This window comes from Zea mays, chromosome 4 (genome assembly GCF_902167145.1).
Source record: "Zea mays cultivar B73 chromosome 4, Zm-B73-REFERENCE-NAM-5.0, whole genome shotgun sequence".
NCBI lineage: Eukaryota > Viridiplantae > Streptophyta > Magnoliopsida > Poales > Poaceae > Zea > Zea mays.
Genome location: NC_050099.1, coordinates 182,991,921 through 183,013,379, shown reverse-complemented (window position 1 = coordinate 183,013,379; position 21,459 = coordinate 182,991,921). Strand labels below are relative to the sequence as shown.

At 43.7% G+C, this 21,459-nt stretch overlaps 1 protein-coding gene across 2 annotated transcripts; it reads left to right on the top strand.

The window, feature by feature from the left end:
- The first annotated feature begins 2,604 nt into the window (after window positions 1-2,604).
- LOC100383585 (uncharacterized) lies at window positions 2,605-5,698 on the top strand. Of its 2 annotated transcripts, none has more exons than XM_020551686.2 (2): window positions 2,605-4,022; window positions 4,398-5,698. In XM_020551686.2, exon 2 carries the CDS (start codon window positions 4,410-4,412, stop codon window positions 5,442-5,444), a length of 1,035 nt encoding a protein of 344 aa, XP_020407275.1. In that variant the 5' UTR covers window positions 2,605-4,022; window positions 4,398-4,409; the 3' UTR covers window positions 5,445-5,698. The 2 variants fall into 2 exon arrangements, with proteins under 2 accessions (XP_020407275.1, NP_001169704.1); NM_001176233.1 differs by having other exon boundaries at window positions 2,651-2,755; window positions 4,398-5,665.
- The last annotated feature ends 15,761 nt before the right edge of the window (window positions 5,699-21,459 follow it).

Here is a 21,459-nt window from a genome sequence, read left to right as displayed (position 1 = left end):
TTTACGTTGGCTACGTTTCGATTCTGTGTACTTTGATTTATATTATGTAAATGGCTCTAGACTGTAATATTATTACTCACTCTTTACTGTAATTCGAAGCATTGTGCTATGATGAGTCATTTATGTAATCGCTGTGTACGTGAATTACTGATCCTGGCACGTACATGGTTCGCATTCGGTTTACCTTCAAAACCGGGTGTGACACCCCAGTAGAATACAAGTTTCACTATAAAGTCCACGCTTGAGCTATAAAATGAGCTGGACAACTTTCATTGGACACATAAGCACACGCCTCAAAGCAATACTATGACCAGCACTACATTGGACTACGATGAAAGGTTGAAGCAGTATAAACCCAGTGTCTCATTCCCTGCTCGGATCTTCGTGATTCACCATTCGGAATGAGTCCGCGTTTGCATCCCCATCGAACACAAATCTATTGTACCCGATTTCCAAAACCACAACAATATTTGTTCTTATAATTTTAATATCTGATATGTGAATTATATATTCACTTTGATACTAATTTTTTTACGGTTATCAAATATTATTTTATGCCGTCGTAGCGTTGTACTAGTACAGTATTAGCCATGAGCCATGATCGTGAGTTGCATTTCAGCCCAGCAAAGTTTACTTTTTATGTATATGCCATTGAAATTAATGGAAACTGTTGTAATAAAAAACAGAAAGAGAGAGAAAGAGAGTTGGAATTTAGGGGTCGGACCACGTAATGGAAAGAGAAAGCGCTGGTGGGGACTGGGGAGAGAAGACCGCCACCAGCGGCGAAGCCAGCCGGATGCATCGGTGCCAGACTGCTAGTCCCCTAGACACGGATGTTCTAGTTCTACGAATGAACAGTGCATATCAAAGATTTTCCATTGATTTTGCCAAAAGTCGTAAGCGTCGGCTGACGCCAATGAAGAGGCTAGTTAATGGGGTGATAATGATCTCTAAATTTTACACTATAAGATTGTCGGATCAAATTAGAATCGACTCTATTTTTATTCATTTTTGAATTACAAATTATTTAGTGCTCTACCATTTTGTGAATAAACATTTGAATAACGATCCATTACCCCTCTACTAGCTCCACCTATATGACTGCCACACGCGCAATGCTGGGCTGATTGCTCATGCACATATTTTATTTTAAACTTAACTCCATAAACATTACAATTTTAGTACAAAACGGTGTCTTTCATAAAACAGTTCCAACATAAGACACTACTTATAGTTTCTATAGCATCCACGTCATCTAGAAACTAGTACTAGACACTACCTGTCCAATGCAAACATCAATATCATCCACGTCATCTAGAAACTAGTACTAGACACTACCTGTCCAATGCAAACATCAATATTACTAGGTATGTGTCCGTGCGTTGCCACGAGGCGGGGGAACATAGAGGGAGCGATGTCTAGACTATAAATATAATTATTTTTATTTCTAAACATTAAGGTAAGTTTGGTTTAGTGGTTAGTCTCAAATTTCTGGAGCGGAGGGCGTGAGTTCAATGCTCTCTTTGTACTATTTTTTGTGTGCGTTGCGCGGGCGCTGGACATAGAGAGGAGGGAAGTTATGGTAGCACCACGGGCGTGAGTTCAATGCTCTCTTTGTACTATTTTTTGTGTGCGTTGCGCGGGCGCTGGACATAGAGAGGAGGGAAGTTATGGTAGCACCACATGTCCACGTTAGATTTTTAATAGAGTAATATAGATTAAACTGAATTTAATACTCTTCTTTTCTTATTATATCATAAGCTTTTTTCATTTAATTACTTGAACATTATCTTTGTGACAACCAAATTAATGCTATAAAAACTAGATGGTGTTGAGGGTTGGGACCGCTCTAACCTGAAAGTTGTGGCTGCATCTAGCAGCCGATCCGGCGGAGGCTACCCATGTGATCTGCCCCACCAACAGTCCGCCACCCTCTTTGCATTCCAACTTCCAACCCTCCGATCAACTGTTTTGGATCCCGTGCGGCGCGGAATGGCTGTGTGGCGCTGATGCCCTTGCAAATTCTCTCGTTCAGGAGTGATGCATGCCTGTGCGGCTGTGCGCCATGCATTTTATTCTGTCCATCCAGAAATGAGCGAGGCCAATCCAACCTTATCCGTCCCCGTCCCTTCTTTCCCATCTCGCAGAAATCACAGTGGCCGAACGCAGGCCCCGGAGAAAACTCTTCTGCAGGCTGCAGCTGCAGCCCCGGCGGCGTGCGTACCTGTGCGGTAAACGCCGCGAGCCCCGGTCTGACACTGACTCCGGCGGGCCGCGGTTCCGTCACAGTGTCGTCACCCACCAGATGCCAGCCCACCTACATGGGCGCGGTCCACAGGACGGACGGGGACCTCACCGCAGTGTTTCTCACGGACCACGGCTGCACTGCACGGCACCGCCTACCTTGGTGTATGTAAGCCACTGGTCCATGCACCGTTCCCCCCGACGAGCCGTAACGGCGTAACCGCGACGCGAACCCGCCACACGGCACGGCAACCGCCCCACCTGCTTCGGCGTCCACGGGACGTGTCCCCCCACTCTCCAGGCTCTAGCCATGATGTGGATCCCACCAGAAACGATGAGGAAAAGAAGCGACGAAATGTGCGCCATTTAACTAGCGTCGCGTCCTTCCAATTCCTCCTCTCTGTTGCAAACCTCTCCTCACTCACTCCGTCCGACGCCCTTCGTCACCAGCCTCCTTCCTCGCGCCGACCGCCGGGATCCGGCGCCCCCGTCTACGCCCGCCTCGGTCTAGGTACGGGCCCTGCTTCTGATTCGGGCGCCTCCGGTATGCCTGCCATGCTTGCGACGAAATCGGCGGCTCGGTTCGGCACTGGGTCCTGCTGGACTAGGTCACTAGGGCTCTTCCTTTGGGATCCTGGCCGTGTGGGTGGGGGCAGGAACAGGCTTGCCTTCGATGAAATTCGGGTGCTCCCGTGGTGATTTGGGCGCTCGCTGTTTCGTTGCTTGCCTGTGTGGTGGTGTCGCAGGCTTGGGTGCCTGGCTGCGCCTTAGCCCAAACGTGAGTTTTCCCGGGATTTTCCTGGTGGAATTGGGAACGGACGGACGGCCTAGGGATCTCGCATGGGCGCGACAGGATTGGTCCTTCCCGCGCGAATTTTGCCGCTCCAGTCGAAGTTTAGGCGCTTCTGGTTATGAATTATCTTGTGTGAGGCTTTGTCCTAGTTGAAGATAGCCAGAGCATTTCTGATCTTTCAGAGCATTGACTTGTTGGCCTCTTTATTCTCCATACAATTTATCGTTTGCGTGTAGACTAGGACGTACGCGTGCCTCGGGAAGAAATGAGGATCCATTTCGTGAATTCGTTGCTGGGTCAGTTGCTAATCTCACACTAACTGCACATATGATTCCTTGCTTGAGGTCCAGGCAAAGAGCTAACGCTTAGTTCTTAGTGCATTGTTGAGTGAGTGGATAAGGTGATTTTAATTAGGAAAAAAGGTGTATTCTTTCGCAGCAAGATTGGCTTTTGATTTTGGACCAAATTGTGGCAAAGGGAATCCTTTGCCAACGCCCATCCATGTGCTAGTGCTAGTGCTAGTGCTAGCGATCTGCACTGAACAAGGGGTTGCTTCGAGTTCTTTGCTTGCACTCGTAACTTAGCATTTCCCAAAAGGGCGGAATCATTGGCTCAAGTGCAGAATCATTTGATTCGTTCAATTTAAAAGCCATCTGCTGTTGTTTTCCCTTCTAATCTGACAGATCTGAGATGAGGCATGAGGTGCTCCATGTGAGAGCTACCCCTATACCTACTTTTCTGGCTCTTGCTTGACTTTATTTATTATTTAATTGGGAATGTAGATCACATCTAACATGCTCCATTGATATGATTATTTAATGCCTTTGGTTGATCCACCTGTCTGTTTCATTTTCTGCCTGCCCGGCCAGTTTTGATCCTATAAAGTCTCCCGCCTTGCTTTTATCCTCCACTCTGAACTGAAGTTCCGTAAGCTTCTCCAAGAAGAGGGAAAGGTCTTGTAGGGAGCAAAGTTTTGTTTTTTCTGGTAATATGGTACTCGATGTCTCATATCCTTGCCGTAGAGTCAATTTATTTTCTTTACATTGTGAGAAGAACACCATCTGGTGGAAATGGTCTCATTTCAATACTTATTTTGTAAAACTGGATTCTATTATATTTAGATTAAAAAAATGTGTTTCCAGTTGACAACTTGATAAATATATACATGTATATTTAGTTCTCGCATGATGGCATCATGGTGGCACAGGCATTTTCTGTGCATACTCTTAAGGGTTGCTTTTTCTGTTGCTTGGCGTATCCTGAATGATGTATGTTAAGGAACCTGTGGCACAATCCTACATAACATTACACAAAATTTGCTGTTCCATGCAAAGAATGTAACCATGACCTTTTATGGCAGATCTCTGAGAAAATGGCGAGAAGTGCGAGAGCTAGGAGGCATGTGGCTCATCGGATCAAGTCCACCCATCCCATTCCTTCATACCGATGGAAGGCAAAGGCAATGAAAAAATCCAACCGAAAGCAAGTGTTGCCAGCCTTGCAAAAGATGGACTGGGAAGATGCCAATTGCTCTGTGTGCATGGAATACCCACATAATGCTGTGCTCATCCTCTGTTCATCCCACGATAAGGGCTGCCGTCCTTACATGTGTGGAACTAGCTACCGCCACTCGAATTGCTTGGATCAGTTCAAGAAAGCATACACCAAGGGGGCATTGCTTGAGGAAGTTCCTGCAAATAGCGTTGGCACTGATCTGGATTCAGCGCCATTGGATGCAGAAAAAATCGAGTCCATTGACCTTGCATGTCCATTGTGTCGTGGCAAGGTGAAAGGGTGGACAGTGGTAGAACCAGCTCGAAGCTACCTCAATGGAAAAAAGAGAACATGCATGCAAGACGGTTGCTCATTCGTGGGGACCTACAAGGAGCTCCGCAAGCATGTCAAGTTGGAACACCCTCTTGCAAAGCCAAGGGAAGTTGATCCTGTCCTTGAGCAAAAATGGAGATTGCTCGAGATTGAAAGAGAGCGACAAGATGCACTCAGTACGATCACTGCAACAATGGGCAGAGCTGTTGTTCTTGGTGATTATGTGCTAGACTTGGAGGATGGAGTGGATTTGGAGGATGTTGACAGCGATGTTGATGTTGATGATGACCGTGGGACAGATAACACTCGAAGGATGCTACTTTTTATTATGCGGCAAGTTGCTCAACATCATCAACACCAAAGGCTTCATAATGTGACCGGTGCATCTGAGAATGTCGAGGACAACTATGTGGTGAACAATGGTGCCAATGGAACCACTCCATACTCCTATCCCTTGGAAGGGGAGGACGAGAATGATATGGTTTTGGCCGGAGGTAGAAGCACCGATGTGCTCAGACCAGAGAGGAGGCGCCGTCGACGCCGCAGGAACCGTGGAAGGTTGTTTTTAGGTGCTAATTGAGAGGACAGGTGGTCTGGTGGGGTTTAACCACCTGAGGAGTACATACACAAATGCTTCCCTGGTGCCTGACATTCATCAATTTCGGCCTCAATTTACTTGTTCATGATCACGTACCAAGTAGTTATGTTAACATCAGCTCATTGCTTGCCATCAATGTATGTTCTCTCACATTTCTTTGCTGAAAAGGAAAATGCCGCATCCATATCTTGCGGTTTGTGTAGAGCTTCTATTTCTGTCAATTGCTCTAGTTACAACGTTTGTTGGAGGTCGTTTTAGATTTGCTATAAGTGAAACATATCTAATTTGACCAGGTTTATAAAAAAGTATAGCAGCATCTACAACATCGTCAACCATATAGTTTTCATAGTGCATTTTGATTATCGAGTTTGGCTTATGAATCAAAATCACCAAACGGACATCATACTTAGGGCTGGACGAAATGCTCGTGGCTCGCTGGCTTGCTCGTTTCATGGTCAGCTCGGCTCGGATTGGCTCGTTTGAATTTTGTCACGAGCTGAGCTGACATCCTAGCTCGATTCGTTAACGAGCCAGCTCGGTTCGTTAACGAGCCAGCTCGCGAGCTAAACAAGCTATCATATTCCAGTAAAACGAAACTATATACATATCATTTACAGAATAATTGATGAACATGTTATATATATGTGAGGTGTCTATGGCCTATAAATTAAACTAATGGTTAATGAACTATGTCTATGTGTTAATTTGGTCTATGCAAATATAATTATGGGTTAAATTGATGAACATGTATGTGAATTGTGAATTAATGAGTGATGAATTGTGCTAATTTGGTGTTATATTGACGTGATTTGTGAAACTATGAGTATAATTAATATTTTCTATTGTTAAATTAGTTTAAAATTAACTAAAAAATAATTATTATGTTCATTTTATTTTTTTCTGCTCTGGCTCGCGAGCTAAACGAGCCAGCTCGAGCTCGTAAACGAGCCGAGCCGAGCTGACTCTGTGGCTCGTTACCTTAACGAGCCGAGCCGAGCTGGCTCGTTAGCTTAACGAGCCAGCTCGAACTCGGACGAGCCGAGCCGAGCTGGCTCGTTATCCACCCCTAATCATACTAATTATTACTCCTATTACCATGTACTAGCCAGTTGATTCATGATTTCTACGGTTTTTATATATCATATAAATAGGTATTAAGATATTTATTTAAATATAATTACTGTTTATTTCTTAACAGAAAGGTACGTGGTCTAGACGTCTGGTGGTTAGCTCTGAATTTCTGGAGCAGAGGGCGCGTGTGGGTTCAAGTGCTCGCTCTGCATTATTTTTGGACGGTATGGTAGACACGCGGGCGAACGTTAGGGGTCCATAGGGCAGTAGCTGTGAGAGCGTTGTGCGAGCACTGAGCGTAGGGCCCATACGACATGGTGCCAAAACGGGGCGTGTGGGTCAGACCCTGAGTGTCGGCGCGAAGAGTGAAACTGTGATAGCACTAGATGTCCTATTAGGTTTTTAATAAAGTAGTATAGATTTAGATACCATGTATGTCTAGAAAAGTTAATATTAATTTGAAACTAGTTAGGAGCCTTGCATTACTACGGTTTCTCATGTTGATGTCGTAAAAATCGTTATCATATAAGATTTAACAAGAACATATACAGACAATCCAAGAACAATAGATCATCGTAGTTTGGTTATCTAGATCATCCAATATAAATAAATATAAGCACAACTTTCTATTTAATCTATTTTTCATGATACAATTGGTATTTTTTACATTTCAAAGAATGTTGAATCGATATGAAGCAATCTTCCCTCTTCACCTTTCTCTCACCAATGCACCTTGCACCAACAAACATGTTCGCTGCATTCAATGTGTCCAGACCCAACAAACACAATAAAGAGTAAAGTTTCGCTCATAATTTTACACTCCATTAAAACAGACAACACAACTTGCAGACAGACATGATGACTAAACTGGTTTACACCACCATTATACCTAATGAGCACGACAGATCGGGTGAACAAGGCTCTTGGCGAAATGTGCGCCGAACCATGGACATCAAAACCTCCATGAACAAATCATAAAACAAGACTTCAAAGTTATTCTATTTCTACTTTGAGGTGGCTTCTCAGCAAGCTACAAGACAATAAGAAGTTGCAATCAATCAAACGTTCATATGTGGTACTCCCTCCGTTTCTTTTTATTTGTCGCTGGATAGTTCAAATTTGCACTATCCAGCGACAACTAAAACGAAACGGAGGGAGTACCTATTTATGGTACCTTTAGTACTACACCTTCCTAATAAAAATCGCCACCTTGCTATATGGAAAAAGAAACTAATTGGCAAACTTAAAATTTGTATTGAACTAATCGTGAAGATCCACCATTCCCAAAGGACCTCTGAGAGATTGTTGGAAGATCCACCATTCCCAAAGAGCATGCTACATGACCATACTGGACTGACAACATTCCACAACAGCACACATACCTGCGGTGGTATGAGGAATTGTCTGCTTCCAAGATATCTGGTGCAATGTCAACCACCTAACATATAGAAAGTAGTATTCCGGTATTACTACCACTACTTTACTACTAAAAATCATGCATCCTGGCCAAAGCAATGCTCCATTATCTGTGTTTTTGTAGTGATAAAAATGAAACTCCAAGTAAACAAGAGTGCACAAACAGAAAAACGGCAGTATATATACACAAGCATAATTATGTCTTATAGACTTAGCATGGCTCCTACAAATTAAGACAAAAAGGTAGGATAAAAAAAATTTGCTCTATGATCCAGAATATGGAAACCTTGCTGATTCCACATGGTAATTGCAAAATGAAACAACAATTTATAGCACTCACATAAACCATGTCATCTTTAATTACCGACATGGTTTCGACATCCTTTGACCAAAATCTTTAGCCACAATCGAATTAGCAGCACAACCTAACATTTTTTGGGGCTCAAAACAGAATTAACCAGATTCTAGTGGCATATGAAACAATAACTGCTGCAAGGTAGACATGCCACTTGTTGGGGGGCTTCTTCCTCCGAAGGTCCTCAAAAACGTGACTGAGTATATGTTTTCAGTATGATATGGATTATTACAGGGGATTTTGGCTTCGGGATGAAGGTCCTCTCTCATAACAAGGTGAAGATGTAGCCCGAAGGTGATAAGAATGGACGACGAAGCTGTAGCTAAAGAGCTTCAGTTTGATGTGATGACGAAGACCAAGTATGATGATGACCGAAAAGGGACAAAGACTACTCAATCCTTAATGTTTCGTGTTATGATAATAGATGAATGTCAGGGATATAAATGTACTTTTACTCGGGCAGAGTCCAGTGCCTATAAATAGATGAACATGAACACCGTATTGTTCATGCTGGATTGTAATCACTCTCTCGCATCCTCACCTTCAAGCAACCTGAAGGTATTAATGTAACATTAATCCTATTGATATTCATACGTGTTTTATGGAATACAAATATGAATGAATTAATAAGGTGCAGTTACTGTCTTCATTCTTTTGCATTCTTATCTATACTACTTATTAAGACAGTAACAGTAGTCTGTCGTTCTACCGTTCGCTAATCTACATCATCCGTCCATCCTCCACCATCATTCATCACAAACCCCACCGCTTGATTCGAGGTCCATCGCCCGCTCGACCGTCCCCCTCCCGAGGCTGAATCTGCCAACACTCGTCCATCGCAACCCGCCTCCTCCCCCGCTTGGCCCTCGTCCAACCGCTGCCGCCCATGCCCAGAGGTCCTTGAAGGCGCGGCGCGATGCCAGTGCGGTCCTTGAAGGTGGCAGCGCCCGTGAGCAGCGCGACCTCATCGACCTCGCTCCAGAGCTTCTGGACGGCGCCCGCACTACCACGCCCCCGCCGGACGATGGGGCCGAGGCGGCGGCGACCGAGGCCATGGCGAGCGTGGCAGAATCCGGGAAGGAGCGGTTCGGCTTGCGGTCGCTCTTGCGCAAGGGCGCGGCGCGCTCGCGACGGGAGCTAGGGTTAGGGTTCGGGGAGCGGCCGCGGGACTTGGAGCGGGAGGTGCGTTTCTTGGAGCATGGGGTGGAGGCACGCGGCAGCAGCAGAGGCGGAGCCGACTTCGTCCATGGCGTGCGGGGAAGGCCGCTTGGAGGGCATCGGCGGTGTGGGGGCGAGGGCTCAGCAGGCGGGCGATTCAAATTTCGATGTGTATCGAGAAATCGGGGAGCAGATGGGGAGCCGAGGCAGAAGGGGAAGGCGAGTCCAGTGGGCAGCGGCGCAGGCTGCAGCACTCCAGAGCTGATATTGGTACGGTTTCTTCGTGGGTTTTCACGACCCGTCGGCACGCCGATGCCCTCCTCCCCCACTCAACCCTCGTCCAACCGCCACCGCCCATGCCCAGAGGCGAGGGGACGCCTGCGGCGGTGATGCCACGATCCGCGTTGCCGACGAGGGCGGAAGCGGTGACCTCTGTGACTGAGACACCCGTTCAACAAATCGCAATTAGGCGCGCACTGCCCTATACCAAGTTCCTTCATTGGGTCTTCGTTGGGCCCTTCGCTGGATCTTCATCTGGCCGGTTGCCGACGAACAACACCACCAGGTGTGCGCTTCAGCCCTCCTCCGTCCATTGAAGGAACCGCGACATCAAGGTTGGATCCTCTTCTTCACTGCCATTGTCTTTCTCTCGCTGATTCGAGATTTAGCCCCTCCCCGTTTCGGTGGTGTTGTTCCGTGACTGATTCGGGGATCGCAGATCTTGGAGGTAGTGTCGGATGGCTCGGACGACAAGTGTTTGTGACCTTGGTAACTCCTTCATTAACCACACACCTCTGGCAAGGAGTACAACCTGAAACCAATTGGTGATGCTGGTCCTGTAACTGAGGCGGGAGGGATCTTTGCCTATGCCCGGAAGACAGGAATGATTGCGTTGAAAGCTGTTGCATGAGGGAAAGGTAAAATAATTGTATTTCATGTTAAGTTCCTATGCATATCAAGCTATAAAATTGAGCCTTGTCGATACATATTGTTGCGGGAGTGGCACCGGCAGCAAGGGTCTGGGCATCCAACTCCTACCTCTACCTCCTCGCCAAGGGCTTGAACATCGTCTACCAGTTCCGCAAGGCGTAGAGCGAGATCGACAATTACCTACACCTCGTCCCACTCATCACGCTCATCGACAATGGCCGCATTTGGGTCGGTAATCTGCTTTCGCCTCTCTCTCCCTTTTCTACCCTAGTTGTTTGTTTACATCCATCACACTCATTCAGCTAGGCTCCTAGACTGGATATGGGCCTTCTAGGCCTTTTCAATCAGAAACATTGATTTCATATCTGATGAGAATATCCTGGTATCGGGGATTGGGTCTCTCGGGGTGCCTAGAATATCTTCTTTTGAGGTTCTAATAGTCACTAGGGGTGATTTCATATCTGATGAGAATATCCTGGTATCGAGGATTGGGTCTCTCGGGGTGCCTAGAATCTCTGACGTTTTCATTTTTTCTACGCACCTGCAATGTTGTAGTTTTATCTTTTTTATATGGGGTAATGCATGTGAACTTGTAGATAGTTGGTAGGCTAAGTTGAACTCTATATAGTGTTGCCAATTGTTTTGCTCCAATGAAATGCCATTTTTTCTTACCTATACCATGTTTGTCTTAATCTTCATCTTTTCTTGTCCTAGCGTTTCCCTGTTTCCACATGTTAAAGTATTGAGAGGGACCAATATGAATGTTCTTTTGATGAGGAAGACAAGAAAGTTCAAGATGCTCTGTTAAATCCTGACCCTTGCACGAATCCTACAATATAGTGCTCAAGAAGACTCTGTCATGTTCCTATCCAAACTTGTTTTTCAATGAGGCCCTCCAAAAGGAAAGTGAGAAGCTTCAGGTTGAGCTTCAAAGATCACAGATCAACATGCATCTGGGTTTGTGTGAGGTTATTCAATAGTTTAACGTGTGGAAACAGGGAAAACAAATTATAAATCGTTGAGTGAAGCGGGGTGGAAAAAACGCCTGACTGAAGAGTAGTATTATGTTACTTGACAAAAGGGCACTGAAAGAGCATTCACTGGGTATGTTGTCAAGTGGTTTTTATTCAAATTCTTTTCACAATCCACTCAAACTATTAATCTTCTTTTTCCCACCATTTTTATTTACTCAAACTAATATTCACTGGGTACGTAAGATACAGAGCATCTTACTCAGCAGAATGGTGCTGAGAACATTGTCTGTTTTTTATGTATCAGGGAATACTAGAATACTAAAACCCCTGTCCTGACACAAGCATACACATCATAGCGGCAGTGCTATTCATAGAAATATGTTTCCTATCTTGGGAGTACTGAGGCTGCATGCTTTTTTGCAAAGAATAGAAATATGTTTCTTGAAAGAACATGCATTGCTTTCCTTCTCATGAGCTGCAAGGAGCAGTATTTTGCAAAAAAACATGCAGCCTATTCATGTCTATGTGCTTGTAGCAGTAAGGAACTGGCTCTATTGAACTCTAGCAAGATAGGAAATCATCATTCAATATTTATGAGGACATGAATTTCTTTACTGCTCATGAGCTGCAAGCAAAAGCAGTATTTTCCCAAAAAAACATGCAGTTTATTTCTGCCTATGTGCTTCTAGCAGTAAGGATGTCTCTGCTGAGTTTCAGCAAGATAGGAAATAACAAGATTTATGAGGACTAGAGTTTATACCATATGATTCCAGATAGGAAATCATCACTCCAGATTATTACTGTGTATTTCATTGTTCGGAATAGTATAACTCAACTTCTATTTTTCCTATCCCCATAAGAGGCTTACTTCTCGCTGTCTGCCAATCTACTTTTTCTTTGGTGGCAAAATCTAAAGATGGTATGCCTAACTTTCTTACCTATAAGCTATCATCATCTGCTTCACACAATAAGAAATTACACAAGACATTCTTTAACTAGGTATGTGTTTAGACACAAAGTTAATATATTGTATCAGGAAGATAATACAATGCTTTCTAAAACTCTATAAGTGGCTCACTCTAGCTCCCCCATTCCCTACCCTTGTTTGACTGTAGACCAGTAGACACTCTAAAGTTTGTGTTGCCCGTTTGTGTATGGCACTCATCATTTTTGTGCCCAACAATTTATCAAAGTACCATCATTTTATCAAAAGATGAATGTGACCTTTTCTCCCGCTATTCTTTCACAACCACATCATTCAAAGACAGAAGGAACTGGCTAAGGCACATCAAATTAAGCTAGGTTGTCATAAAAGCTCTGAAATGGCTTGAAATCAACATGGATGTGGATGAGGTGATTTGAGAGTACAATAGTTTATGCAATGTTTTGCATCTTATATTTCTAATAACATTTTAAACATAGTTTATCACCCTGCTACCAGATGGAGTGCATCATGGCATGCCTCATATACAAGGATCTTATAAAAGGTTACTTTGCTCAAAAGATCCAGCGAAGCTCGTCATCCCTAGCGGTGGACAAGCTGATGCCACCCCCGAGTGCGGCACCCTACACCCGCAGGTCCAACCTCCGCTCCATCTCGTCTCTCCCTCCGCGCTCCGGCTCCGGATCCTATGCCGGCGCCCTCCCCCACCCGCTCAGGTATGGCCGCCGTCTTTACCCCCCCACGCCTACTGCCTCTCCTCTACCTCCTGGCGTCCTCCACTTGGTTTTCTTGCGCCACGTTCCGTGTTCCTATATTCTCAGGTGCTATGTCCCATTTGTAGGATCTTCAAAGTTTAGGAATTCAAATATGAGAAGAACAACATGTTATTGTACTGTACCCACAAAAAACAGAGAATGAGTTGAGCTACATATTTTCTTTCGCCACAAGTATCACTTTCGTGTGCATACTATTTAATTTAGTTTTGTCAATTTGTGAGTCCAAGGACCTGTACCATTGACCCATTGTTATAGTTTCTGAAGTCTCTGATCATTGCTGCCGTAATTGTCTGCATGATTTCAACATGACGCTCTGTCTGGTCTGGTTTCATCAGATCACACAGATCGTTATCTTAGTTTGTACCACTGGTACTGTTGATCCTCTGGTAATTTGTTTGTTTATTTATGGATTCCATTCTGTGACTGCAAGATACTCCTTCGGATCATCTGATCTATATGGTTGTATGTGAGGAGAATATTGTACCTCAAGGGAGTGCTGCCGTGGTACCGCTTCTTCCATCATGAGCTATAGTTTGGCTACCAAAAAGCGCCTTAATCAACATGCACACAGGCCCAAAGAAATAAGTGCCCCCAGGGCCTACGGGGATAGACAATCAAGGGCCTATAATACAGTCAGATGAGATGCAGTGCACTGGCCACAGTTTAATGGAGGACAACTATGCTCTGGATTTGGTTAAAGAACAATGGTAATTAGAGCACATATTTTGCATTTGAACATTTCATATATTTGCTCTGAATTTGCAGTTTGATGATCTTTGTAGGAGGGTATTGTTCAACAATCTGCTGAAGGTGAAGGAATCAATGATATTTTTTTGTTATCATACATCATATGATAACAATAATCATGAGTACACTGTCTTGGCAAGTTGTAATAGCTAAAAGATAATGGGATACTATAGCCTTTGTTGCTACTAGGACATTAGCATTTCCCTTTTGTTTACCAAAGTTTGGTCTTTTGTTAAGCTTTTAATTGGCAAACAAAAAGTTGATGCATGCAGGGTGATTTCGAGACTATAACAACGCTAGATGTTGAGAAACATGAAGTTGATGTCATAATGGATGTTCTTGGAACTCAAACATACTTGCATCAAATGTTATCTTTTGAAGTACAAGATACAGGTATAGAACCAGCTGTATCAGGTTGGCATGGTAAGCACTACTTATGCCTTTTCATCTATCCCACTTCCTATGTTGTGCTTCTTGTTCCTTAAGCTTCAGGGGTGGGCAATATGCTTTACAGGAACTATATCTTTATGCTCTAAAACACAGTTGCATTTAAGACTTTATGATTGTGTTGAAGTTATTACCAGAAGTTGCCTATTGCATGTTATGCCATATAAATATGTACATAACAGAAAGTTACAAAACATCTAAGTTAAACTTCAGTTTAGTATCTAGCAGTTGTTCCTTTAATATAGTTCTTTGCAGAATGTAACCTGGGAAAAACATCTATGCTAATATGCTATTAATTTTTGGATGATTATTTTGAAGACACTTCTTAGCATCATCCTTGGTTCTTAATACAGAAAATGCATCTTTTTTTCTTGCTCCCTTCTCTTGTCTTCTTTCAGGGAATATACCATGTTTAAGGATTTTCCACCTATATTTTTTCATACACTTGTGTAATTCTCTCATGTTTCGTATATCATGTACAAGTCAAGATTATAAATTGTCTTGTGGAAAACATTATTGTTGACATCTCATTTAATCAAGTCGGTGGACTATGCACACTATGTTTTTTTGAAGAGGTGTGTTCTTACTTTCCAAAACCATCTTAATTTGTATATGCAATAATACAGAGCACATGCTCAAAACTTTTACCATTTATATCTTATAGTCCTATAAAAAATTAAGACATGGTTCAAGTGTTTAAATATGATTGATTTTCTGCCTATATTTGTTTAATGATTGCATTTTAATAGATTGACAACTTGATCAGCCAAGACCATTTATTCTAGAGGAGTATCATATTGATAAAGGCATGGTGTTTCTATGAGAGTCGTATTCTTGGAGCTCACCATGGTCTTATATCTACTTACGCATTGGAGATGCTTATTCTATACATATTCCATATATTTAACAACTCTTTCACCGGACCTCTTGGAAGTGACAGACATCACTCGATGTTGGCCTCTTGGAGATGCTTGTTCTATGCACAATATGGCGAGCTGTGAAGTTCAGGCAGTGCTCCGATAGATCTAGCAGGCAACGAACAATGAACATCTGTAGCTGGTGCCACAAGACCTCATTTTGAGATTTTATAGACCAATATTTGTTTGTGTTCTCTGACTTTCGTATGTCATGTGTAATTGGAATCTTAGGTGGACTTGTATAGCTGGTTATTGAAAGCTAAAATCTGTTAGATGGCACAACACTTGGATTAGTTCATATTCTTAGTGATGCAATTTGTCCCATTTTGTTGTTCAATGAAGTTGCACAACTTATGGTGCTGGTTGTTTCATTGCTACGGTTAGCTACTTACTGATGGTAATTTATCTGATATTTTATCAAATGACAGACTTAGGCACTAGTGCCTAGCTGTTCACAGTTTGAATCAGCTCACTCTTTTACTTTTCGCTTGGTACTTTGTTTTCTTGATGACCAAGATGTTCACAATATGAATCGGCTCACCCGTTTGCTTTCCTCTTGGTACTTTGTTTTCCTGAGGACCAAGGTTGCATGCCCAGATTTTCTTTGTGTGACTAATCTTACAATAACGGCTTAACCCAAAAATGGAGAAGTGCTATCAAAGTTGTTGTGCACGAGGTTTATTTTCTAAAAAAATTTATTGTAATTCATTATATTTTTGGTCACGAAACCGTGGTCTCCCTATTTATGGGCCTATGCTTGCTAAAAAACAGCGAACTATTTTTTCTCTATGGTTGTGTTTTCCGAAAACTAAAACATTTGTTGTCAAACAACGAAGAAAGTATCAGCATGTACGTCGAAAAGCCTCGATTTGCAATTATGTGCCGTCGCAGCGTACAAGCACTTAAAAATGGTATTATATGTTTCCATTGCAACGCACGGGCACTCACCTATTCACATATTAAATGATGAAAATATGTCCTTCTTGACCCTCGTCTGATGAGCATTATGCCCATGTGGAGATAATGCTTCGGAAGATGAAAGGGAAATGGACTTAATCATTTTCTATAATCGATTTTGGTGGTTGACGTCCATCACAAACCACGTGGACTAACTAGTCTGCCTAGATGTCTTTTATCTCAGGTGCATAAGGTTCAACATTGTTGGGGGCCTTCATCTTCCGAAGGTCCTCAAAAACATGATTTAACAATGTTTTCCAAGTGTAATATATGTACAGGATCCTTCGGACTCGGAATAAAGTTGTACACAACATGAAAAGCATGGTCGAGATGAAGGTTGATGTAGCTCCGAAGCTACACGCAGGGGAGCTTCGACTCAGCGGCATAAAAAGGAACCGACTTAAAGGGGAAAAGGCTATCTAGTTCTCGGTTGATTGTTCTTAAGTCAATAGTAAACATAAAGGGCATGAATGTAATTTTACACAGGCTGCGCCTTGTGCCTATAAATAGATGAACAGTACCCCCGTACTGTTCACGCTGACTTGTAATCACTCGTGCGTCACGCTTGGACTTTGGCCTTCTGTCAAGCCGAAGGTACAAATGTAATTCAATATTGTTTCTGTTTATCCATAATAATTAAATAAAGATATATTAATAATGTCATATGATTATTTATGTTGTCTCTTATATTTTATATGCTTCTTCTCTCATTAACATAAACTGCAATGAAGGTATGTCCTTCATGACCTTCGTGTGAAGATCATTATATCCTAAAGGAAATAATGCTTCCAAGGACGAAGGATATTAACCTTTAACATTTTGTGTTGCCTTGTTCTTAACTCATAGCATTTGAGAACAAGTCCCCTACATTGGCGCCCACCTCCGATGAACCCATTTCCACAATCTTCGGCAAAGCATCAACCTTCATCATGCCGTTGAAGAAGATAACAGTGCCAGGGGCTGCATTGCAGCCACTGGACACAAACCAAGACACTCTCTCTCTCTCTCTCCAAGAGGCCAAAAGCCAAAAGAGGAAGGCCACCAGTCCAACACTTCAGGAGGAGGAGTTGGACCAGGAGATCAGGGACCTAGAAATCATTCATCAGCAGGTGCAAAGGAAAAAGGAGAAGATGACTCGGCTGGCCGACCTTCAGAAAAAGATCGACGAAGCTACTGAGGAAGTGCGTCATCTTACTCAAGATGATCACGACCGAAGGCCCCAACACCGGGATCTTCGTCAAGAGGGCTCATTCAACGAAGATGAATGGTACGATGATTTTAATCATGGTACCTTTACTTTTGATGATGCTTCTCCTCTGGCAGCAGAATTGCAGGCTATCCCATGGCCACAATGAAAGGGAAATGTGCCCTTGGACCATTTCTAAGTATTTTGGTGATTTAGTGTCCAACACAAGTGCTTAAGTGTAAAATGGTGGACAAAGTACAAATCAAGGATAAAGGTATGTTTCTCAGACTTAGTATATTGTTTATGGACTAATATATTGTGTCTAAGTGCTGGAAACAGGAAAAATCGAATTGGAATTGTCTTGGCTCGAGCAGCCAAGACTCTGCTGAGTCTGGGAGCACCGGACTATCCGGTGGTGCACCGGACAGTGTCCGGTGCGCCAGGCTGGCTCGAGCGAAGTGGCCGCTCTCGGGAATTCGCCGCCGACGTACGGCTAAAATTCACCGGACTGTCCGGTGAGCCAACGGTCGGTCGGGCCAACGGTCGGCCGCACGATCTGCGCGGGACACGTGGCCGAGCCAACGGCTAGAAGAGGGCACCAGACTGTCCGGTGTGCACCGGACATGTCCGGTGCGCCAACGGCTCTCTGGCTGCCAACGGTCGGCTGCGCCGTTTAAGGAAAGAAATCGGGCATCGGACAGTGTCCGGTGTGCACCGGACTGTCCGGTGCGCCAGGCGACAGAAGGCAAGAACTGCCTTCCTGGAATGTTCTCAACGGCTTCTAGCTACCTTGGGGCTATAAAAGGGACCCCTAGGCGCTGGAGGAGAACACCAAGCAACCTTAGAGCATTCTTGATCATCCACACTCAGTCTTTGCGCATTCGTTTGTCATTCTCAGTGATTCGAGCTCCATTCTAGGAAGAACTTTGAGATAGTCTTTTGAGCTCGATTCTTAGTCGTGTGTGTGCACATTTTGCTGTAGATTTGTGTGTGTTGCTTCCCTCCCTTACTCCGTGTTTCTTTGTGAACTTCAAGTGTAAGGGCGAGAGACTCCAAGTTGTGGAGATTCCTAGCAAAAGGGATTGAGAAAAAGCAAGCAAAACACCGTGGTATTCAAGTGGGTCTTTGGACCGCTTGAGAGGGGTTGATTGCAACCCTCGTCCGTTGGGACGCCACAACGTGGAGTAGGCAAGCGTTGGTCTTGGCCGAACCACGGGATAACCACCGTGCCATCTCTGTGATTGATTTATTGTGGTTATTGTGTCCACTTGGCAATTATTGTGCTAACGATTAACCAAGTTTTGTGGCTTAAGTTTTCAAGTTTCACAGGATCACCTATTCACCCCCCCTCTAGGTGCTCTCAATTGGTATCAGAGCCGTTCTCTTCAAGAAAGGGACTAACCGCCCGAAGAGATGGATCCTAAGGGCAAGGGGATGGTGATCAACGAAAAGGAGAAGGAGTCCTTCGTCAACGAGCCCAAAGATGACAAGCCTACCGACTCAGGCTCGGGCCACAAGCGAAAAGATGGGAAGAAGAAGAAGACAAGACGCATCAAGGAGATCGTCTACTACGACGACAGCGACGAGCCCTCTTCTTCCCAAAAGGACAACGACGACTACGACAGACGAAAGACGGTTAACTCAAACTTTTCTTTCGATTATTCGTGCATTCCGCATAGCTCAAATGCTCATTTGCTCCCCATTCCACTTGGCAAGCCCCCTCACTTTGATGGAGAGGACTACGGATTTTGGAGCCACAAAATGCGTACTCACCTGTTTTCTCTCCATCCAAGCATTTGGGAGAGTGTGGAAAGTGGAATGAAATTTGATAGCTCGGATAGCTCCTTGTTTATTAATGAACAGATTCATAAAAATGCACAAGCTACTACTGTGTTGCTAGCCTCTTTGTGCAGAGACGAGTATCACAAGGTGAGCGGCTTGGACAATGCCAAGCAGATCTGGGACACCCTCAAGATCTCTCATGAGGGGAACGACGTCACCTTGCTCACCAAGATGGAGTTGGTAGAGGGAGAGCTTAGAAGATTCGCAATGATAAGGGGCGAGGAGCCAACCCAAACATACAACCGGCTCAAGACCCTTATCAACAAGATAAGGAGCTACGGAAGCACGCGATGGACGGACCACGACGTTGTCCGCCTAATGCTAAGGTCCTTTACCGTTCTTGATCCTCATTTGGTGAATAATATTCGTGAGAATCCCAGGTACACCAAAATGTCGCCCGAAGAAGTCCTTGGAAAATTTGTAAGCGGGCGAATGATGATCAAGGAGGCAAGGTACGTGGACGACGCGTTGAATGGTCCAATCCATGAGCCTCAACCCATTGCTCTCAAGGCAACAAGGAGCAAGGAGGCGCTACCTAGCAAGGTGGCGCAAATTGAGACAGCCGGACTTAATGATGAAGAGATGGCCCTCATCATCAAAAGATTCAAGACGGCGCTAAAGGATCGCAAGGGACAGCCAAGCAAGACCAAGACCAAGGGAAAGCGCTCATGCTTCAAATGCGGTAAGCTTGGTCATTTTATTGCTAACTGTCCCAACAATGATAGTGATCAGGAACAAGGGAACAAGAGGGAGAAGAAGAAGAACTATAAAAAGGGAAAAGGCGAGGCGCATCTAGGCAAGGAGTGGGATTCGAATTGCTCCTCTTCCGACTCCGACAATGAGGGACTCGCCGCCACCGCCTTCAACAAATCGGCCCTCTTCCCCAACGAGCGTCACACATGCCTTATGGCAAGGGAGAAGAAGGTATGTACTCGAAACTCTACTTATGCTTCTTCAAGTGAGGACGAATCTAGTGATGAGGATGAAATAGATTATTCTTGTTTGTTTAAGGGCCTAGATAGAACCAAGGTAGACAAAATTAATGAATTGATTGATTCCTTGAATGATAAGAATATGCTTTTAGAAAAGCAAGAGGATTTGTTGTATGAAGAACATGATAAATTTGTAGAAGCACAAAAATCTCATGCTCTAGAAGTTAAAAGAAATGAAATGTTTTCTTGTGAATTATCTTCTTGCCATGAGACAATTTCTAACTTAAGGAGCATTAATGATAATTTGAATGCTAAGTTAGAAATAGCTAGTAAGTCAACATCTTGTGTAGAATTTGTTGCAACTTGTAATAGGTGTAAAGATTTTGACATTGATGCTTGTAGTGAACACCTAGTTTCAATTTCCAAACTTAATGATGAATTGGCTAGTCTTAATGCTCAACTTAAGACTAGCAAGAGTAATTTTGATAAGCTAAAATTTGCAAGGGATGCCCACACAATTGGTAGACACCCCTCAATTAAGGATGGACTTGGCTACAAGAGGGAAGCCAAGGACTTGACACGCCATAAGGCTCCTATCTCCGCCAAGGAGAAAGGGAAGACTCCTATGGCTAGTAGTGCTAAAAAGAACCATGCTTTTATGTACCATGACAGGAGACAAACTAGAAATGCTTATAGGAGTTATAATGCTTATGATGATTTTGATTCTCATGCCATGGTTGCTTCTAGTTCTTCCTATATGCATGGTAGAAATATGTCTAGGAGAAGTGCTATTCATCATGTGCCTAGAAAGAATATTATTCATGCTCCTAGGAAAGTAATGAATGAACCTTCTACAATTTATCGTGCTTTAAATGCTTCCTTTGCTATTTGTAGAAAGGATAGGAAAATAGTTGCTAGGAAGTTAGGGGCAAAATGCAAGGGAGACAAAACTTGCATTTGGGTCCCTAAGGATATTTGCACTAACCTTGTAGGACCCAACATGAGTTGGGTACCTAAGACCCAAGCCTAAATTTGCCTTGCAGGTTTATGCATCCGGGGGTTCAAGCTGGATTATCGACAACGGATGCACAAACCATATGATGGGGGAGAAGAAGATGTTCACCTCCTACGTCAAAAACAAAGATTCCCAAGATTCAATAATATTCGGTGATGGGAATCAAGGCAAGGTAAAAGGGTTAGGTAAAATTGCAATCTCAAATGAGCACTCTATCTCTAATGTGTTTTTAGCAGAGTCTCTTGGATATAATTTGCTATCTGTTAGTCAATTATGCAATATGGGATATAATTGTCTATTTACAAATGTAGATGTGTCTGTCTTTAGAAGA